This window comes from Cydia splendana, chromosome 8 (genome assembly GCF_910591565.1).
Source record: "Cydia splendana chromosome 8, ilCydSple1.2, whole genome shotgun sequence".
NCBI classification, from domain to species: domain Eukaryota; kingdom Metazoa; phylum Arthropoda; class Insecta; order Lepidoptera; family Tortricidae; genus Cydia; species Cydia splendana.
The window spans coordinates 1,210,739-1,231,280 of record NC_085967.1 but is presented as its reverse complement, the minus strand read 5'-3'; the positions used below and the strand labels follow the sequence as shown (position 1 = coordinate 1,231,280).

Sequence of the window (20,542 nt, the reverse complement as noted above, 5' to 3'; positions counted from 1 at the left end):
ATTCAATTCCAAAATTATTATTTTACAATGCATACGTGGATCTCGTGAATATAATATTGGTCAAGCAAATCTTGTCAGTAAAAAAAGGCGCGAAAATCAAATTTTCTATGGGACGTTATCACTTCGCGCCTACATTTTTCAAATTTGCCGCCTTTTTCTACTGACAAGATCTGCTTGACCAAGTATAGCATACTATCAATACTATTACTCTTTCTATCGAGTCTATAGTCTATAGCCAATTTTGACAGATCAAAAGTCATCGAACCACGGGTTAGGATGAGGTGATTTGTTTTCCTAATTTTTTGTGAAATTCCGCTGGCCATCCTTAAAATTTCACAGTAGAAGCTGATCGCCAACAGCCCTCTGAAGTGGACATCGAAAGTTATATGGATGTTTTATAATAGAAGAATTGTCACGTCATAGTCGGACGTCACGATCAGCGACGTCCGTGATAAGCGTCAGGTCGGGGTTGATGGTTTAGTGGTCGGTCGTGTGAGGGTTGCGATGGCGGAGACGAGCGAGGCGCAGGCGAGCGCGTCGGCGCCGGGCGGCGATGCGGGAGGAGATGACGAGAAGCGAGACGAGCGGATGCTGGAATGCAACATTTGCCTGGATACAGCGCGGGATGCCGTCGTATCCATGTGTGGACATCTCTTCTGGTGAGCTTTCCTTCCCCGTAGCCTTGAAATTACGTTGGACACGTCTTAAGACCTAAAGATATTCTAACAAGGTCATGTCCAATATGCAAATGAGCGTTGTTGTTATTTTGTCTAGTTTTACTTTAATGAATATGCATTCGTTTAAACAATATTAAGTATCGTATATTTGCCGAAGCTGAAGTGTATTTGCAGTGCTAAAAATAATAAGCAAGTTAAAAACAACTGGTGTATGTACCTACTTCATCATAAATTGAGTTTCTTAAGGAAACCAAAAACTGGTTTACATTTTAATTTAATACATTTATGGAATGTATTAAAGATAAACAGCAACATTAAATTCAATGTTACATTCGGTTTTACTATTGATTCTGTCAAATTTAGTAAAATTTATTTTATTTTGAGGTCAAACCATGAGGTTATTTGATAGATAGACACTGAATAATAACTTTACTAATTAGTTTCAAAACTAGAAACTTCTAATGGGTAGTTAACCATCAGTTATTTATTTCTAAAATTACCTAGATGTAAAATGACTAAGGAAAATCAAATCTTCTTCTTCCTCGCATTATCCCGGCATTTTGCCACGGCTCATGGGAGCCTGGGGACCGCTTGACAACTAATACCATGATTTGACGTAGGCACTAGTTTTTACGAAAGCGACTGCCATCTGACCTTCCAACCCAGAGGGGAAACTAGGCCTTATTGGGATTAGTCCGGTTTCCTCACAATGTTTTCCTTCACCGAAAAGCGACAGGCAAATATCAAATGATATTTCATACATAAGTTCCGAAAAACTCATTGGTACGAGCCGGGGTTTGAACCCGTGACCTCCGGATTGAAAGTTGCACGCTCTTACCGCTAGGCCACTAAGGAAAGTCAAATCGAAAGTTTGATATTGAAGACATTGAGCCTTGAGAGAGTTTTTATGACTAGAGTTTACAATTTTATTTATCCCATGTTTTTTTTTGTAGCCAAATATTTTTACCACACTTGAATATGACAAACTAAGTACAATTTTGAGCAAAATAATAATAAGGTCAAAACATTGGTCTGCCATTATGTGAATTGGTCATATAAATGTTTTTTTTTTATTTCCGTTAATTTCAAGGGTGCATTCCTGAGCTTAAATCAAGTAACTTTCTCAAAGACACATGACTTCTTTGAGGAGGACCTGATTAGAAGACCGGTATGGCTTTGCAATCTTCTTTCTAGTCATTCCCTCATGCCTGAGGATCATATACAACATGGATTGGATAACATGCAATTCCTATCCAAGCTGCCCGGTTTTTGTCCATTTGTGCATGGGTGGGGTGGTGGTAATCGCTTACCATCATGTGATCTGTCTGCTTGTTTACCTCTTATATCATACAAAAAAGCGATGCCAAGTTCCTCAAATATGGATCATAGGTACCTGGGTTCCACTTGGCAACTAATCCTAAAAAATGGCATAGGCACTAGTTTTTAGGGTTCCATACCCAAAGGGTAAAAACGGGACCCTATTACTAAGACTCCGCTGTCCGTCCGTCCGTCCGTCCATCCGTCCGTCCGTCTGTCACCAGGCTGTATATCGTGATCTGTGATAGCTAGACAGCTGAAATTTTCACAGATGATGTATTTCTGTTGCCGCTATAACAACAAATACTAAAAACAGAATAAAATAAAGATTTAAGTGGGGCTCCCATACAACAAACGTGATTTTTGACCGAAGTTAAGCAACATCAGGCGGGGTCAGTACTTGGATGGGTGACCGTTTTTATAGATTATGGTACGGAACCCTTCGTTTGCGAGTCCGACTCGCACTTGGCCGGTTTTACGAAAGCAACTGCCATGTGATCTTATATGGATATTAATTTATTCTTCTTCTTCTTCTTTATATTTAAGAGCTGTGCTCTTGTCGGTGGAGCAATCTCCAACTCCATTAATTTATTAATGTGCTTTAAATTATTGTCTTTATTATATTGTTTATTTACTTTTTAATATTGTCTTTTTTATATTTTATTGAATGTCTTTTATTATATTTTTAGTCTGTACTTTCTGGGGCTCATTTCTCAAAACCTTGTAACTTGTAATACAAGCAGATGTCACTTTTTGGCAGCTTTTGTTTAGAAAGGGATTTCCACTTGTATTACAAGTTACATGCTTTTGAAAAACGGGCCCCTGATGTGCAGTTTGAAACTTTTCCATTTTTTTGTTAACCTTCGTATCTTGCACATCTTGAACAATATTGAATGTCTTCACAGCTGGCCCTGCCTTCACCAATGGCTGGAAACACGGCCGAGCCGACAAGTGTGCCCCGTATGCAAGGCCGCCATCAGCAGAGACAAGGTCATCCCGCTCTACGGCCGAGGGAACACCAAGCAGGAAGACCCCAGGAATAAGGTATGCTACTAGCCTACTTAGGCGTGGACTAAACGACCCTCGCCCACGGCTTCGTACTAAAGGGTACATAAGGGGAGCTTGCAGGAGCCAACTCTTATTACCTTGGGAATACACATTGAAAGAAAAGGCTTTGCAGATGCGTCTTTGCCCACGGCTAGATAAGTTCACGCTTCGCCACTGAAGGTATGTCTGGGTTTTCTTGATAATTCATGTATGACCCCAGACTATTTTATATCCCAGATACTAAAAAATAACCATTTGATTGGAATGCTGCGCGTTGGAGGGTTTGATACCTCGTGCCATAAATCGAAAACTTTAATGCTTAAGTCGTCACTCCCTTTCGCGTTGTAGGGTCTGTCATCTAGGGGTTGAATTCGTTAGGGGCTTAAAGCCTAAAGAGGTAAAACTAAAGCATTTTTTTTATGTAGTTTCTATAATGGCATTAGGTAATTTTGGTCAAACATATACACCTCAAACTCGATTTTAGGTACCTACACTAAGCTGCATAACAATAAATATAAGTAAGTGGAACTTAGGGAAAAGATTTATAAAGCTCGAAAAAAAAAACTACTTGTTAGCCCGCGACACAATCTCGCAATTTGCCGATTTTTTTTCTGAGACGCAATATATTTATCCATAAAGTTTGCGTCTAAATTATAAGTGTGACATTCGCAATAACCTTACGCAAATTAGGCCTTGTCCAAAGACCTTCCAATCATGGTCGAATTGACTTTACAATACTTACATATTTACTTTCGAACTTTTGCTCTTTTTAATGTGTTAAAACATATTACATCAGTTATTGAAAATATTATCTTTATGTGATCGACACGAGGTTTATAAGGTGAGTCAATAAATATTCCAAAAGAAGATCATTAGATTGGATGTATGTTTCAAATATTGACTGTATTTAGATCGCATTAAGATAGAAAATCAAACAATGTATCAATCACAAACTAATATTCACATATCTATAGTTCTGACTCGTGACAGGTCTTTACTACAATGTAGTCGTTTTGCATATTTTAGACTGGGTGTCCAAAATTTACCCATCACAAAAGGTCTTATTTAGAACTATTTGTGTGACGTAATTGACGTATCGTATGCGCAAATAAATTTGGACAAAACTGACGCACAATTTTATTATTTAAATATTAAGAGGGTCGAAATTTAAAATTAATGTATGTAAATGATTATGTTATCGTGTTAAAAAAATGTGAGTCCCTATAATTGGCCTCCTGTATCTACTATAATTTCTATGTTAATGTCATAGCTGTTGGATCTCCAAATGAATAAATTAAAAAATAAAACATTATGGCCATTAAAAGCTGTACAGTCGACGTCAAAGATATGTTTACACTTTTGCACATTACTCCTTTGTAATAAGGCGAAAAATGTAAACATATCGTTGACGTCGACTGTACACGTGCCTTCTACGTGGTTACGCGACTATCAGACTATATGTAAGCGGGACAGCGCTATGTACGTATATAAGCGTTGTCCCGCTAGGACGCCGGAGCGCCGTGCGAATCCGCATCCAATGTGTACACCGCCTTACTGACCAAGCTTCCGGCCAATGTGACATTGGCTTTAGAAGTTTTAGAACTCAATCAATAAAAATAATACAATTCCAGGTGCCACCGCGGCCAGCGGGGCAGCGCACGGAGCCCGAGAACAACAGCGGCTTCCCGGGCTTCGGCTTCGGCGAGGGCTTCCACATGTCCTTCGGCATCGGCGCCTTCCCCTTCGGCGTGTTCACGTCCACGTTCAACTTCGGCGACCCGAGGCCTAGCGCTGGTATGTTGTAGTACACTAACTATAGGGCTTCGGCGAGGGCTACCACGTCTTTCAGCATTGGGCCCGTACCTTTCGGCATTTGGCCTAGCTACACATTCATCTGGCAAGGTCGCCATGTAAAGACGAGAGTTCGTGTATTGATACATTTGTTACAATGAGCTTCGATTTATTTCTGGGCACATATTTTGAGATTACAATATGCTGCTCATAGTTAGGTTCTAAACATAACACAACATTATTTTTGACTATTTTTAATCAGTTTAATCATAAAAGAAATAGGCTCCCCCTACGTGACATCATATGCTCGCCATACAAACTTCATACTTACGTAACGTTTTTACATTTTGTTTAATCCGGCATAAGGGTATCAGGAATTATGCAAAATTGAACCCTATCACTTTGAAATAAAGTCCAAAATTAGGTGGGAAATCGTAGTAGTAGTAGAAAGATTAAAGTAGGTATTCTGATTGGACTACCCAGTCTGATCCCCTATTCAGTGTGACCCTGTGTTGCAGCCCCCCGCGGCACGGCGCAGTACGAGGAGGAGCAGTTCCTCTCGAAGATATTCCTGTGGGTGGCCATCCTGTTCGTGCTGTGGCTCATCTTCGCCTGACCGACCCTCTCCCCCTCAGGGTCTTACATACCCGCGGCACACTCATATCCGGAAGGTAAACTGATTGTTGTTTGATTGTTTTATATTTTTGGGTGGATCAATTGTTTCTTGTTCTGTCCCGTCGGCCAAGGGACAATAGTTGCACAATTTTTAAAGACTTTTAACAGTCAAGTGTAAAAATATGGGTGCACACATCATACTCAAAAATATGTCCCATAGCTTTTATGTCCGCGAATTAAGAACTATGGGACATATTTTTGAGTAAGTTATATGCACCCATATTTTTACACTTGACTGTACGAAGATCTGTTGAGGTTTGGTTAATTTAAATGCCATAAAATTTGAAGACTTAGCCTTGTAATTTTTGAACTTGCCTACGAAACTGGAAGTCCTGGATTCGAATCCCGGTAAGGGCATTTAGGGGTCATCCATTAATTACGTCACACGAATTTCTAGGTTTTTTGACCCCTCCCCCCCCCCCCCCTTGTCACATTTGGTCACATTTGGCAAACCCCTCCCCTCTAGTGTGACGTCACATTTTTTCTACGAAATCGCCAAATCGAATTAAGTAAGTACCTAAGTATTATTAATATTTTATCAATCAATATTTTTGACGATATAAATATTAGTAATTTTATAACCCAAAAGTGCTTAGGAAAGAAAATTAAAAGAATAAAAACGATTATCGTTTTAAAAACTTGTTATTTAAATGTACAGCGAATAAAATAATTTAAAAAAAAAATTCGGTTACTGATGAAGTTAAAGTGACGTCACAAAGTTTGTGTCTCCCCCCTCCCCCATGTCACAATATGTCACATTTTCTTGACCCCCTCCCTCCCCCTAAACGTGTGACGTAATTAATGGATGACCCCTAATATTTGCGTGTTTATGGGGAATGTTTGTTAACCCTTAACACAAGCCTGGGCTAAGGCTAAGACAATTTGTATAAGATAGTCCCAAAATCAAAATACAGATTTATTTATAAAATCCGGGTTTCAAAGAGTCACCCAAGAGGGGTTAGGTGACAAGAATAATTGATTCACCCATTTACTTATTTAAAAATATGATAAGGATTGAAACCACGTAAATAAAAGTAACTTTAATTTATAAAAATCATAAGATTTATACGAAATAATATATATGCTCACGAAACAAAGCAAGTAAGGTAAGTGCGCCCATAGAAGCATCCATGCCTTTGTTTACGGATGTATGTATGGTAAACACAGATGCCCCGCGGCGCACTTGCTCCAAACGTTACGAATACGCAGATGTTAGTTTATTCATTCTGAATACGAAATTAAACATTAATGAATTGCTCTGATGAGACCGGAACTATAAGAGAATCGTTTCAGATGGTTTAAAAGTTTAGATGTTGTAAGCCACCCTAATAGAGAGTGATGTAAGGCAGCATTAAATACACTTAGCGCCCTTCACCCATTCACTAACCGGGGGTTAACCGGTTAAACTTCTAGTTTCCATGGTTACCAGTCCAATTTGACACTGGGTTAGCGGCATAAGCGGTTAACCTCGGGTTAGTGGGATAATGCAAGTGGCGCTTAATGAACATTTGTTCTTAATAGTTTGGTTTCCACTATCTTCTAATAATGCAGATTTACACCCTTATTCACAAACGCTGCAAGCCTCAATTAGCTAATAACCGTTTGTCTTTATCTGTCATTCTAACTTATGTTTAACTTACAAATACAGAAAAAGATAAAACATAAATTAACTAATTGAGGCTTGTAGTGCATTTATGATTTTTATGAATCAGGCTGTTAATTGTTTATAAAATGTGCACAGAGGTATACCTCTGCTGTTTGCTTCAGAACCTAGTTTTCTGTCATAATTTAAATAAATATTAAATATCCTGTAAACGGGTTACAGGGAAAAATTTTCACATTTAAATTTCCTAGCGTTTGCCAAATAGCATTGCTGAAGATAAAAAAAAAAACGCTGTAACAATACTTTTAAAAACATTTTACAATATTTATTTGCATTAATTTGCAATATTTAGATTTAAATTTATTAGAAAAAATGAACTAGAGTAACTAGACAATTCAACGAAAGCCACTTAACTCAAATGGTTGCTGAAGTTGCACTGATGGATAACTTATAGAAAAGTAGCTAAAACTGAAAGTTAAATTTTAATTTTAATCAAAAATATCGGACGCAGGCAAAATTCACTTCCGTCTGGGTTAAGCAGTAGACTTATAATTTATGTATTCTTTCTCCCAACAATCTATCACAATGTAGCGATATTGTACAGATTAGTCGCTATCACATTTCTATGTATAGTCGCCACATGTGAGCGAACAAGATGCTTATAAATATCTAAACATGACTATGTAGTCTCTAGCTTGATCGTTATGCCTGTATTCACTTCGTGGTTTGTTATCGCGTTGTATGGCTGCGTCACTTATGCTCTGAACATTTGGGCAATTACGGCCTTATATGTTCATGTTTAGATATTTTTAAGCACACTTGTATATAAGGATTTGATGTAAAAAACAATCAATAAGATTATTTTATAAACTTCAACTTATGAATTGTTAATGTTTATACCTTTGACCTATCATACTGTAAAATACTATGCTGAAAAAACTTCTTGTGGTGTAGCCTCTACGAATATATTTATCTTTATGTAAACTACCAGTTTTTAATCGAATTTCAACTGAGTTACTAACATTAAATTATTTATAAAGTTAAAGTCACGTATTTTTCGTCAATCGCGCGATATGTTTCGAAGAGCCTGTCTCCATTTTCGAGCGCTATAAGTTCGCAACTGGTTCACATGCTTGCCGAAAACGCGGGTCTCCGAAATAAGTCGCTTGGGTAAAAATACGCAAGTTTAACTAATTTCATTTAATGCTAGTTTTTATATAAATAATTTTAATCGCATTTGGGTCTCGCTTTATGTAGGGTCTGTCAATGCAAATTATGAATTTAATCATTCCTCACTCTGTAGAGTTGTTATTGTCTTTATATTGAAAAGAGCGGATGGTTCTGAGGATCTGGTATAAAAAAATCGATCTTATGATCGATGCAAGAAGACTGAAATTATAATGGGCGCTTTCAAGGACTTCAGCCCCAGACCATTTTCATATAAAGTTCCTTTGAACTTTCGGCTAACAGATAGATTCAATATAAAGACGTTAGAAATCATTTCGTGAGGACACAATTTCACTCGCAAATACGCAGGGGCCTTTGTACAGTTCCATTTAAAACCTTAGTTCCCTGTTGACGCAGTACGCTGCCTATAGCGTCACATTGTATGGGGCATTTCTATACGGGACGCTGTAGGAAGCGTATGGCGTCAAAAGGAGACCAAGGCCTAACATGTCCTTTTTTAGCTTTAGGTCCATAGCAAATAAGTGTCGCTTAACTTCAAACTCGAGTAAATCCATTCGACCCTCTCAGTAATTATCTACCCTATTACCTTTTCTTAATACCAAAATCGCATAATCTGACAGATGGATTTACCTGAGTTTGAAGTTAAGCGACTCATAAGTGGTTTATCATTATATCCAGTGTTTAGAGTAACAAGCAATTGTGAATTTTCAAATCAACTGACATTCAAAATACAAATCACTATGTTGATATTCAAATTGTTTGTACAAAGTTTTTTGTCTCTCAACTAACTTTTTGGTATCTATATGCTTATATGCATGTTTGCAACTGTTAATATCAGTTGGTGTTTGTCTGATAGTTTACTTTAGTAGTCAGAAATGTACAATCAACTACATATTGTTATTTACTCGACAATAAGTTATGTCGTTTTCACTCAGATGTTGTATATAGATGTACAAGACGTTTATTTAGGGCGGTTTCAGACAGCGTATTTTCTGCGCGTATACGATCATTTCGGCGGTACGAGCTTACACGCGCGTTACGTTTCCCTACATTTGGCTTTTACGAGCTTACGCGCGCGATACTTTTTCCTACATTTGGTCTATACGAGCGTATGCGTACGCTAGTCTGTTTAGCTGCTGTGGAGCTCGTACTGTGCGACTGTTACCATGGGATCAGCTATATTTACGTAAAAAAAAAAATTACGGTTAGTCTCATAGTGAGTAATAGATAAACAAATCCACAGCAGAACATAGTTAAGAGTGGTATTCCACCTGTCCACTTTCTTTGTCCAATGTGTATTTGCGTCTCACTTTTTGCTTGGTGAAAGAGTGAGACGCAATGCACATTGGACCAATATATTGGACAGGTGGAATATAGATATTGAACCTAAGACTTGAAAAAACATCTTGTACCTATATCTGTTACTAACTGTATCCAAATCGGTCAAACACGTCTCGATACTATAAGCAAATTATATATCAAATCGTGTAGAAGAGACCACGAAACTTGTATTTGTTAGATATTGTTTATGTTAATATTCCTGTAAGTTAAGTGTATATAATTATTATATTTTAAAGATTTGAAGGGAAGGAAATTTTATTGTTTAATGTAATTTATAAAAATAAATATACTTAAACACTGAAAGGAATGTTTTTATTTGAACCTACTGGCAATAAAACACTGGTTATTTGAAATTAATATATTTATTTTCAAGGACAGAGTAAAGAAATTAACACAGATGCACTGTGAAAGTTACATTAATATTTATAACATTTAAGGAATTGATCAACACATTCCTAATAATGGCTAATAATTTCAAATACACAACTATTCATTTCTCATACTTTCATACTTAACCTTTTCGACGCCGTGTCAAACACAAAAGCTGTCACTCAGACGCCACGTCACCGAAGTGTCAAAACTGAAATTGAACTTTATGCATATGCACGTAGGTCTATGTTGCTCTGTGGTATGTGACCGATTAATCGGTCTTTGGCGTTGAACCTGCGGTGCGGATATATCGGTCATTGGCGTCCAAAAGGTTAAGCTATCATGATAATCACGGAAATCAAGTCAAATACTTGAAATTAGATTAGATTTTTAGATAGACCTTACAGTCATTATGATAAGATTCACTATAGCGAGTAAAATAGTTGTGGCAGTTATGAATCATCCCCTTTTCTTGATACTTCATTTATTTTTTTATCTACATCAATTTAATTTCTCTAGCTATACAATATGTGAAATTTTCCACAGTCAAAATTCCCATGGTGACCAAGAATAGGTTGTTATGATAATATCATCTTACTATCTAGTCGAAATAACAAAAATGGATAGCTTATACATACACACATAATATGATGTCAACTTGCAATGTTGCATTTTATTTCAAGACTAGCGACCCGCCCCGGCTTCGCACGGGTTACACAAAATCTTAACAAATTATATACCTAAACCTTCCTCAAGAATCACTATTAATTGGTGAAAACCGCTCGAAAATCCGTTCATTAGTTTTTGAGCTTATCGCGAACATACATACACACAAACAGCAAGACGCGGCAGGGGACTTTGTTTTATAATGTGTAGTTAACCTTTTCGACGCCGTGTCAAACACAAAAGCAGTCTGTCACTCAGACGCCACGTCACCGAAGTGTCAAAACCGAAATTGAACTTTATTCATATGCACGTAGGTCTATGTTGCTCTGTGGTCTGTGACCGATTAATCGGTCTTTGGCGTTGAACCTGCGGTGCGGATATATCGGTCATTGGCGTCCAAAAGGTTAAGGTGGCTTACTCAATAATTTAAACTAACAAAATATAAAAATAAGAGTTACCCAATTATACCGACTGGTCAACAATTTGACATTCATGACATCAATGTTATGGATTTGGAAATAAATCCTAAACTAAATAAATTTTATTCAAAGTGGCCACTCTTTACTTCTCCACACAGAACGAATACCATTTAATTTGGATGGAGAGGAAAATCGCAAGTATGTCCTCTAGACGCGTATAAACCCTCTCGCTGTCCTGTTACAGTAATAATAATAGTATTCTCAGAGCAGTAGCATTTTAGTAAAAAAATCTGATAGATTGAGTAGTATACTAGCCAATCGAGCTTAAATTTACATATTTCCAATAATTCCTTGCGGCTATCCTATAAAAACTTGGCGCCAACTGTAATTTTCAATGCTAAACAATACCCTTCTAAATTTTACCAAAATAAACTTACTCAATACCATACAACTTAAGCGTACGATCCATACTAGTAGACGCCAGGCACTGCGCGTGCCGACCAAACCTGACTCCCGTCGCCGCCGCCGTATGTTCATTAAACACCTTCAATTCCTGCCACTGCCTACACAAATATACACGCACATCCGACCCGGCAACCGCCAGATAAGTTCCACTCTGGTCAAAGCATAACTCCTTAATAGCATAACCTTCATCCAGCTGTATAGTTTTAAAGTTCTTAAGCTTACGCAAATCCCATAGCTTCACACAAGCATCTTCAGCGGCGGTGGCCAAGTAGTAACCGTTCTCGGAGAAGGAGATGGAGGTGACCGGGCCGACGTGTCCGGGGAAGTTGGCGACGTTGCTCTGCTCCTTCAGGTCCCAGATCTTGACTTGGGAGTTCTCTGTGCCGGTGCCGAAGATGAGGCCGTCAGGATGGAACTGGGCTGTCGTTAGGCTGACGCCAGAGGAGTCACCCACCTGGAAAAAGATATACGATATAATCCTCCCAACACAGGAATTATTTTGCTTACCACCCGGCCCCATCCTTTGCATCAAAACGTACGTTTCATAAAATTTGAATTAAGAAAAAAGTTGTTATAAACAGTGTTACCAACAAAGGACATCAAGCAATCTTATATACGCACGCACACAAACGCCCGCACTCAAGTCCGTATTTTTGCGTGCGTCTATAACAGAGATACCCAAACCTCTTTGTGGTGAGACTCCCTTTACATGTTCTTTTTTTTAACTCTATCGTAAATGACGATATGTGCATGTAGCTCTATATTATAGAAATGCCGAAGTAAACAGGCCGACTCCCCAGGAACACACAGTACGGGAACCCCTAATCTACAAGATTACTTTAGATACGGGCGTTGGCGCATACGTACCTTGGTGAGCAACGCGCCGGTGCGTATGTCGGAGAAGGCCCAGTGCTGATCTGTGGAGGTGGAAAGCACGTAGTCGCCGGTGGGATGCAGAGAGAGGCCGGTTACGGGGCCGTCGTGAGAGCGCAGGATCACCGTTGTCTGAGATCTGGAACAAAAATTAGACATTTATTTAGTTTTTTTACAGTGTCCCCAAGAAGTTTTGGTGGTTGGTTTTACATTTGAGTCTAAATAGTCTAAACAAGGCTGAAGTCACAACATCAACAGTAACAAAACTAGACATTAGGCTACGCTTGTTTATTATGCAAACTTTTGATGTTCTCATCATGTAAACAACGTCTATTCAGTGTTAAACAAGAGATCCAGCAAGAGACTTTACTTACGTCGGCACATTCCATACACGGATAGTGTGATCAGGCGAGGCCGTGATAACGGTGTCTTCGTCGGGATGGTAGATCACCCGAGTGACCTGGAGAAAGATACAACAAAACAACTTAGTACCATATTCGAAACTCATGCAAGGCCTGGCCAAGGAATATTAAAGGAGTCAAGAAAAACATCATGAGGACATGAAAAAAGTCTTATTTCTCCTCTAGGCTGGTTGTGGAAATGTGTCTGCCTAAATTCTAGGCGTTAGGTCTTGGCCTTGACTGCCCCGCGGTCTTCAACATCTTGAATTTCACGGACGCGATAGCGCGTCCGAAATGACAAAAATTCTAAACTTAAATCCTGTCGTTTTTTGGCTGGCAAATTTAGTCCTTAGACCTCTTGGAGTAGGGGTTTTAATACAACAGCAGGAACGTTAAGAACTCACCTTCTTGGTGTGTCCCTTGAGAATGGCCACCACTTGCTCGGTATCCTTGTTGAAGACGGTGGCGTTGCGATCGTTTCCACCCGTCAGGATGCGACTGTGATCCGTCGGATTGATATCGAGGGCCAGGATTCCAGGTACACTGGCTGAGTGGAGACCCTGTGCAAAAGATAAATTGTCAAAATTCATACTTAAAAAAGGTAATAAAATAAAGTATATAGTGTATGGAGGAGCTATTGGTATAAGAAGGAGCTGATGAAGGGCGACCTTCCTCTGACTTTAAAGCGGAAACTCGTCGACATGTGCATTCTGCCTGTCCTAACCTACGGTGCTCAAACATGGTCACTCACCGAGGCGCAAAAGACCAAATTGAAGGTTTGCCAAAGAGCTATGGAGCGCAGCATACTAGGAGTAAAACGGATTGACCAAATCCGTAACTCTACGCTGCGCTCAAAAACGCGCATTACTGATGTTGGAACTAAGTCCGCCAAGCTGAAATGGGACTGGGCCGGCCATGTCTGTTGCATGCACCCACAGAGGTGGGCCAAAATAACCACGGTGCTGCAAGACGGGCCAGGATCTGGTAGGCCCAGACGGAGATGGCGGGACGACCTGGACGCATATCTTAACGACTGGCCGGAGATTGCTCAAAATCGAGACGAATGGAAATCGAGGGGGGAGGCCTTTGCCCAGCAGTGGGACACCGTATAGGCTTATATACATAGTGTATGGACAAATACCATGTTAACCGGTACACCGAATTGGCAAAGGTTTCTCGCGGCACATTAGCATCGTATTGGCTTGTTCACAATCACTCCTTTCGTTAATGGCGCGGCCACACTCTGGGTACACACGAGTGGTATGGGAAGTATGCAGGGCAGTATGGCGGCCGATGACGGGTAACGTGGCCACATTACGTCTCTGCCTACTTCCCATACCACTCGTCGAGAGTGTGGCCGCGCAGTAAGGATTATACTTACAGGATGGCTGGCCACAGTGAGGAAGGCTCGGATCTGGTCGGGCCCGACGAGCCCCTCGGGCACGGTGCGGCCGCGGCGCTTGCGCTCCTGCGTGAGCGCCGTGGCGCGCTCCTGCAGGCGCGCCACCACCTCCGCCGACATGCCGACGGGGGTGGCGCCGCCGCCTGGTGCTGCGGCCTCCGCCTGAAAATGCTTAGGGTATTAGTCAACCGTGTATGGGACAAAACAAAAGGGAATAAATGCTTGAGGTTTTTATGTTCAATTCAACATATGAGTCACTTAACTTCAAACTCGGGTAAATCCATCTGTCAGATTATGCGATTTTGGTAGGTATTAAGAAAAGGTACAAGTAATAGGGTAGATATTTGCTGAGAGGGTTGAATGGATTTACCCGAGTTTGAAGTTAAGCTACACATATGTGAACGATATGACAAAATGATCCAGCTTGAGATCTTAAATCAACCAAATTTGGGACCTGGGACTAAAGCTGCCTTTCCAGTGAGTGGAGCAGAGAACAGAACCAATGCTATCGGATAATTCCTGCATGTCTCCTCTCATCTCCGCATCAGTAGGAAAGCAGCCTAACAAGTGTTCTAGGACATGAAATAGACTTTTTCAATTGCGATCACTAACATGACAACTGTTAGGTATTAGCCTTATACCATTGAGATAAGGTCTAAAATAAACATACCGGGTGTTGAGGTTGCTGAGTGATGCCGGCCTGCGGCTTGAGCGTAGCGAGGGCTTCTCGGGCCGCCGTCACCTCCTTGGTCAGGCGAGCTATTACACGACAAGCCGCATCGTGCTGATACAGGGCGTGAGACAGCTCCTACAAAGTTACATTAATGTGTTAACCTTTTATAAGGAATAAGGGTGTCAGGAATTATGCAAAATGGACCCTTACCACTTTGAAATAAAGTTCAAAATAAGGTGGGAAATATATTCCCTCTACCTTATAAGGGCTTAAAGATCACTATGTAAGCTATGTGTCACTTTACAACACGATCTGTGTTTCCTATGATACCCCAGTAGTACAGAGGAGAGACGCTCAACCGGCTCACCGAACTCACACCACATTGTTGAAAAAAAGCTTATAGATTTATTTATTTTTAACCGACTTTAATTTCATAGAAGGAGGAGGTTCTGTATTCGGTTGTGGCTATGTTTTTTTATTTATTTTTTTATGTATGTTCATCGATTACTCCGAGACCCGTGGCCCGATTTGAGTAATTCTTTTTTTGTTCGAAAGAAGGTATTTCCAAGGTGGTCCCACATTAATCTGGTGCTGTTCTGATGATGGGATCCATGAGGAATTGAGGGAACTCCTCAATTTTTAAATGCACATGTAGGGTGATTTGGGTGTTTTCTTAAGCAACTCGAGCATTTTCTCTCGAAAACCACCAATTTGATGAAACAGACCTGATGATGATGATTGTTTTGATGATGATCATGACGATTTCTTAAAATGTACGACATTCGATTATTCCGAGACCCGTGGTTCATTTGAGCAATTCTTTTTTAGTTTGACGGGAACTGCCTCCAAGAGCGTCCCATATTAATCTGGTGCTATTCTGATGATGGGATCCGTGAAGAATTGAGGGAACTCCTCAATTTTCAAAGGCAGATGTATGGTGATTTGGGTATTGTCTTAACCAAATCAAGCATTTCCTCTTGAAAACCACTAATTTGATGGAGTGGACCTGATGATGATGATTGTTGATGATAATGATGATGATTTTATAAATGTAGATTACTCTGGAACCCGTGGTCCAATTTGAGTAATTCTTTTTTTGTTTGAACGAAGTTACCTCCAAGGTGTTCCCATAATATTGTTGGTTCTAATCTGATGACGGAATTCATAAGGAAATGAGGGAACTCCTCAATTTTTAAAGGTACGAGTATGGCGACATCATTGTTTTTTATAGTAACTCAATCATTTCCTCCCGAAAATAACCCATTTGATGAAGTGCAACTGTGGCCTTACCACGAGTTAGACACTACATATTCGCTAACCTCTTTCGTAACTTACTTTCTATACATCTCGCTCGCACTAACAGGATGCCAGTACGAGCGAGATGCATAGAAAGTAAGTTACGCACACACTAGCAAATATGTCAGTGTTAGACTTATGGTAAGGCTACTGAGGAGTCGGGAAATGGCGGTTGAAGGGTTGGTAGTTCAGGCTTCAGGGTCGAGGGGTTCCGTGATCAGGGGTTGATGTGCTGTGAGGTTAAGTGATCGGGGGTTGAGAGATTGGGTCAGTGGCGGGGCGGAGGTTGGATTTTGTGTTTGTACACTGTATTAGTGATAGGAATGATTACGAATTTAGTGATACGCATCATTATTCTTTTCATTCATTCGTCACGCGTCACTCATAAGCTGTGAACAGTGCCTTACAAGTAAAAATGGAAAAATAAAAACTTTTACAAAAAAAAGAATCCTGACTTCAAAAAGGATAAAATAAAATATTATCAGTTTTTAAGTATATGCGTTACCAACTGATATGTTTGAAGTCGGTGCCAAGACAAATAGTAACAGTACCGGTCAAAAATAATCAGCTTTATGTCTATAAATCACATTACAACTGTACAAGGTATTATAATGGTGAACGTAATTCTGTCTGTCTCTTTGTCACCTTTTCAGCTAAACAACTGCCATGTAAACTGGTGAAATTTGCCATGCAGGTAAAAAGTTAAAGGCCTGTAGATGGTTGTTGAATTGTTTTATATTTTGAAATCAAGTTCTCTGGATAAAAGGCGGAAAATAACTCAGTCCCAGTCCCACACCTGAGTACTATGGACAGTTCGAAAATTAGTAAAAATTGCTCTTTAAAAAACATGTCGGCAATCGCATAGGTTTTATACTAGTACCGACAACGGACTGCGCCAAGGTGGATTAAATTGACAGTGGGTTCTTAGGTATCTACAGAAAGTATGATCATTGCTGCCGTGTAAGGCAATCCACGTACATACATATAGCCACATTGTTATCGAATCGCCCTAAAATCATGGTATGCTTCAAATTTGGCTTGGCACCGACTTCAAACATATCAGTTGGTAACGCATATACTTAAAAACTGATAATATTTTATTTTATCCTTTTTGAAGTTGGTTTTCTTTTTTTTGTAAAAGTTTTTATTATTTATTTGAAAACATAATATACAGCAAAGTCGAAACCAAATCACTGTACATACACATCAGATTATAAAATACGTAAAATATTCACAATATATAGGAAAATCAGATCACAATCAACTTTCGTCCATCATCTCACAGTACCTATCACAGTACCAGTAGTACCAGTACCAGTAGATGTACACACAAAAACATAAAAATTGGACAGTTTGTCTTTAATAAATATCTGAATCTGAAAGAGAAGACTGAATAAATTACCACCATTAATTATTATGGTTGACGACCAGTCTGGCCTATTGGGTAGTGACCCTGCCTATGAAGCCGATGGTCCCGGGTTCGAATCCTGGTAAGGGCATTTATTTGTATGATGATACAGATATTTGTTCCTCAGTCATGGTTGTTTTCTATGTATTTAAGTATTTATATATTATATATATCGTTCTCTGAGTACCCACAACACAAGCTTTCTTGAGCTTACCGTGGGGCTTAGTCAATTTGTGTAAAAAAAAAAAAATGTCCTTAATATTTATATTTATTATATTTATATTTATTATTTATTTATTAATAAATGAAAATTGCCTTCAAATCCTACTCAGTAATTTTTTACCATAATGAGAAATGGGAAACAATAATTGTGATGTTTTTTATGATATATGATACATAGGTGGCCCAAAAATATATTAAATAATATTTTTTTAGGGTTCTGTACCTCAAAAGGAAAAAACGGAACCCTTATAGGATCACTCGTGCGTCTGCCTGTCTGTCCGTCTGTCACAGGCTCACAGCCTATTTTCTCGGAAACTACTGGACCAATTAAGTTGAAATTTGGTACATATGTGTAAATTAGTGACCCAAAGAGGGACATGTTGATTTTATCATTTTAACCCGTGGAGCGCCCTACACAGACACGTGTGCTGGTAACTAGTATAGGAGTTCCATACTACGGTAATTCTGGGGCGCTCCAGGGGTTAAAATACATAGGTTTGAAGGTATTTGAGGTATTTAAGAAAATAGCCAAAAAATGACCATTATCCCCCCCCCCCCTTTTATCTCCGAAACTACTGGGTCTAAAATTTTGAAAAATATACACAAAATAGTAATTTAAGCGGACATAATTTGTAACAAAAAAGATATACAATAAATATGTTTCTTCTTTCTACCTATAGATGACAGGAAAACCTATTAGAAATGTGCAGTCAAGCATGAGTCGGACTTATGTACGGAACGCTAGAAACGCGAGTCCGACTCGCACTTGACTGGTTTTTTTTACTATGCATCTTGTTGTGGCAGTTTTTTTGTCAATTTATATTTGGACCACCAACAAATTAGGTTCTAAATTGCACAGACATTGAAATATCCTGAAATAGTCTCTGTTCTCATTCTCATCTTATCAGTCATGGACATGAAATTCCGACATACCTGTCTCGCCGTCTGCAGCTGCTGGCGCTGGGTGAAGGCGTGCAGCATGAGGGCATCCCACTCGTCTTGCATGCTCTTCAGGGTGGCCGGGATGGATGTGGCGCTCGGAGGCTTTGGCTTCACAATCGGAGGGGCTATGAAGTAATCACATGTTTTTAAAATATTGAAATACGTTCAATATCACTAATTTAATGACAAGACTGTTTGTTTCTCAAAATAAATTAATATCTATTAATTTCATGGTTTTAAAATAGTATGTAATAGGAATGCTATGATTCTTCTTGATTGAAATACTCTTTTTAAATTAATGGATTTTCATTTTTATAAATGTTCCAGTTTGTTAGTGCTATAATCATAGTTATTATGTATGTGCCAATTTACAGGTTTTTAGTGAAGGAAGGAATGTAAGGTCTTACAGGGTAGTAAAGGCATTTACTAAACAGATATTAAACAGTAGTCCGTTTTTTTTTAAATAAAGTACTATGCCATACATTTTCTATGCAAGGAACAAATGAGAGTTCCATACCATCCTCTATGGGCAGTAAGTATTTTACAGTAAAAAAAAACATACTTCAAATTGCTTTGTACATTATGGTGCATTTAGATTTAGAAATTAGTAGAGGTCAGTGAGTATACTATAATATAAATTAACTAAAAACATGGATGTTTACTTTTGATTTCAATAAGATCTTCAACTCGCAGCTCCTTGCCACTGATGGGATCGACGCCATTTTCGATGATGTACTTCTCGATGATGCGCTTTTCGAACACGGAGCCCGACGACGGAGACACCACCGGGACCTCAGGCACCTCATTCGATACTATGAACCGTGAACGAAAGTTAGGTTATAAACTAACAAACATCACAAAATACATTGACAAAATATATACTTGATACAACAACCAAGCGGTGAATTTGCAAGAAATGTAAAAAACAGTCATTAATTAACAATAATTACGTATCTAATTCGCTTGAGAGAAGTGAAAAATTAAAGCGTCGCCCGGTACGCTGTTGCCAAGAACACTTACTTGCACAGTATAACGCCATTGTATTTCCGTTTAAGGCTACACAAACACAAGATCGTGAAGCACCACGACACGATAATTGTAGAACTCTTATGTACTTTTTATTTCAATTTCGTTGATTCGCGTCCTACGATTTCATGAAAGAAAAGAACCACCATAGAAATCATAGAATAGAAGAACCACTAAATTTGACAGCTCGACGCACAACGAAAAAAAGCGTGTAGTCGAACCACAGACAACATAGTAATTTGGGTCAAGGTTATCTTTTATAGCAGCAGTTATACCATTGGCTCAAATGATGTGTAAAAGCCATAACAGACAACCAGGTGTAGTAGTCTGTTACGTCTATAATGGTGAAAGGGTGAAGGTCTGATCTGAATCAGTCTGAATAGTTACATTAAAATGTATTTGTTAAATCTTTTTTTAATTTTCAAATTTATTATCCTTGATTTACTCTTTGTTTCAAATGATCAGTAGAATAGTTAGATCGTTATCGATGTTTATGCACGGTAAACTTATCATTCAAGATCGCGTTTTATATATAGCTGAATCCTTATTGATTTCAACATGCATGACACTAATTTCGTAATGTAAATCCAACTGATGTGCTTAATGAATAATTTAAATAATACAACTGCGTTTGCTGAAGCGACTGGTGTCTGACCTGTCAGTCCAAAAATATAACAAAACCTAGATAAGGTTTGGTTTTGCTACTATAATTCAAAGTGGTCACCGGTCACTTACCGTAAT

At 38.9% G+C, this 20,542-nt stretch overlaps 2 protein-coding genes across 2 annotated transcripts; one reads left to right on the top strand and one right to left on the bottom strand.

Moving 5' to 3' along the window:
• The first annotated feature begins 244 nt into the window (after positions 1–244).
• On the top strand, positions 245–9,942 carry LOC134792635 (E3 ubiquitin-protein ligase RNF185-like). Its single transcript, XM_063763887.1, has 4 exons — positions 245–659; positions 2,900–3,038; positions 4,673–4,835; positions 5,351–9,942. Exons 1-4 carry the CDS (start codon positions 505–507, stop codon positions 5,446–5,448), a joined length of 555 nt encoding a protein of 184 aa, XP_063619957.1. The 5' UTR covers positions 245–504; the 3' UTR covers positions 5,449–9,942.
• On the bottom strand, positions 9,564–19,949 carry LOC134792624 (pre-mRNA-processing factor 19). The gene is made up of 9 exons (XM_063763868.1): positions 19,796–19,949; positions 19,438–19,587; positions 18,767–18,900; positions 14,905–15,042; positions 14,214–14,396; positions 13,237–13,392; positions 12,806–12,891; positions 12,426–12,570; positions 9,564–12,012 (listed from the first exon to the last, which is right to left on the bottom strand). Exons 1-9 carry the CDS (start codon positions 19,812–19,814, stop codon positions 11,527–11,529), a joined length of 1,497 nt encoding a protein of 498 aa, XP_063619938.1. The 5' UTR covers positions 19,815–19,949; the 3' UTR covers positions 9,564–11,526.
• Positions 19,950–20,542: the final 593 nt, after the last annotated feature.

Excerpts from the sequence above, each read along its gene's own strand:
- LOC134792635 (XM_063763887.1), top strand. The coding sequence starts at position 505 with ATGGCGGAGACGAGCGAGGCGCAGGCGAGCGCGTCGGCGCCGGGCGGC. Across the intron at positions 660-2,899 it reads ATGTGTGGACATCTCTTCTG|CTGGCCCTGCCTTCACCAAT; the intron begins GTGAGCTTTCCT and ends ATGTCTTCACAG. Across the intron at positions 3,039-4,672 it reads AGGAAGACCCCAGGAATAAG|GTGCCACCGCGGCCAGCGGG; the intron begins GTATGCTACTAG and ends ATACAATTCCAG.
- LOC134792624 (XM_063763868.1), bottom strand. Across the intron at positions 15,043-18,766 it reads AGCTGCAGACGGCGAGACAG|GAGCTGTCTCACGCCCTGTA; the intron begins GTATGTCGGAAT and ends GTAACTTTGTAG. Across the intron at positions 13,393-14,213 it reads TCACTGTGGCCAGCCATCCT|GGTCTCCACTCAGCCAGTGT; the intron begins GTAAGTATAATC and ends TCTTTTGCACAG.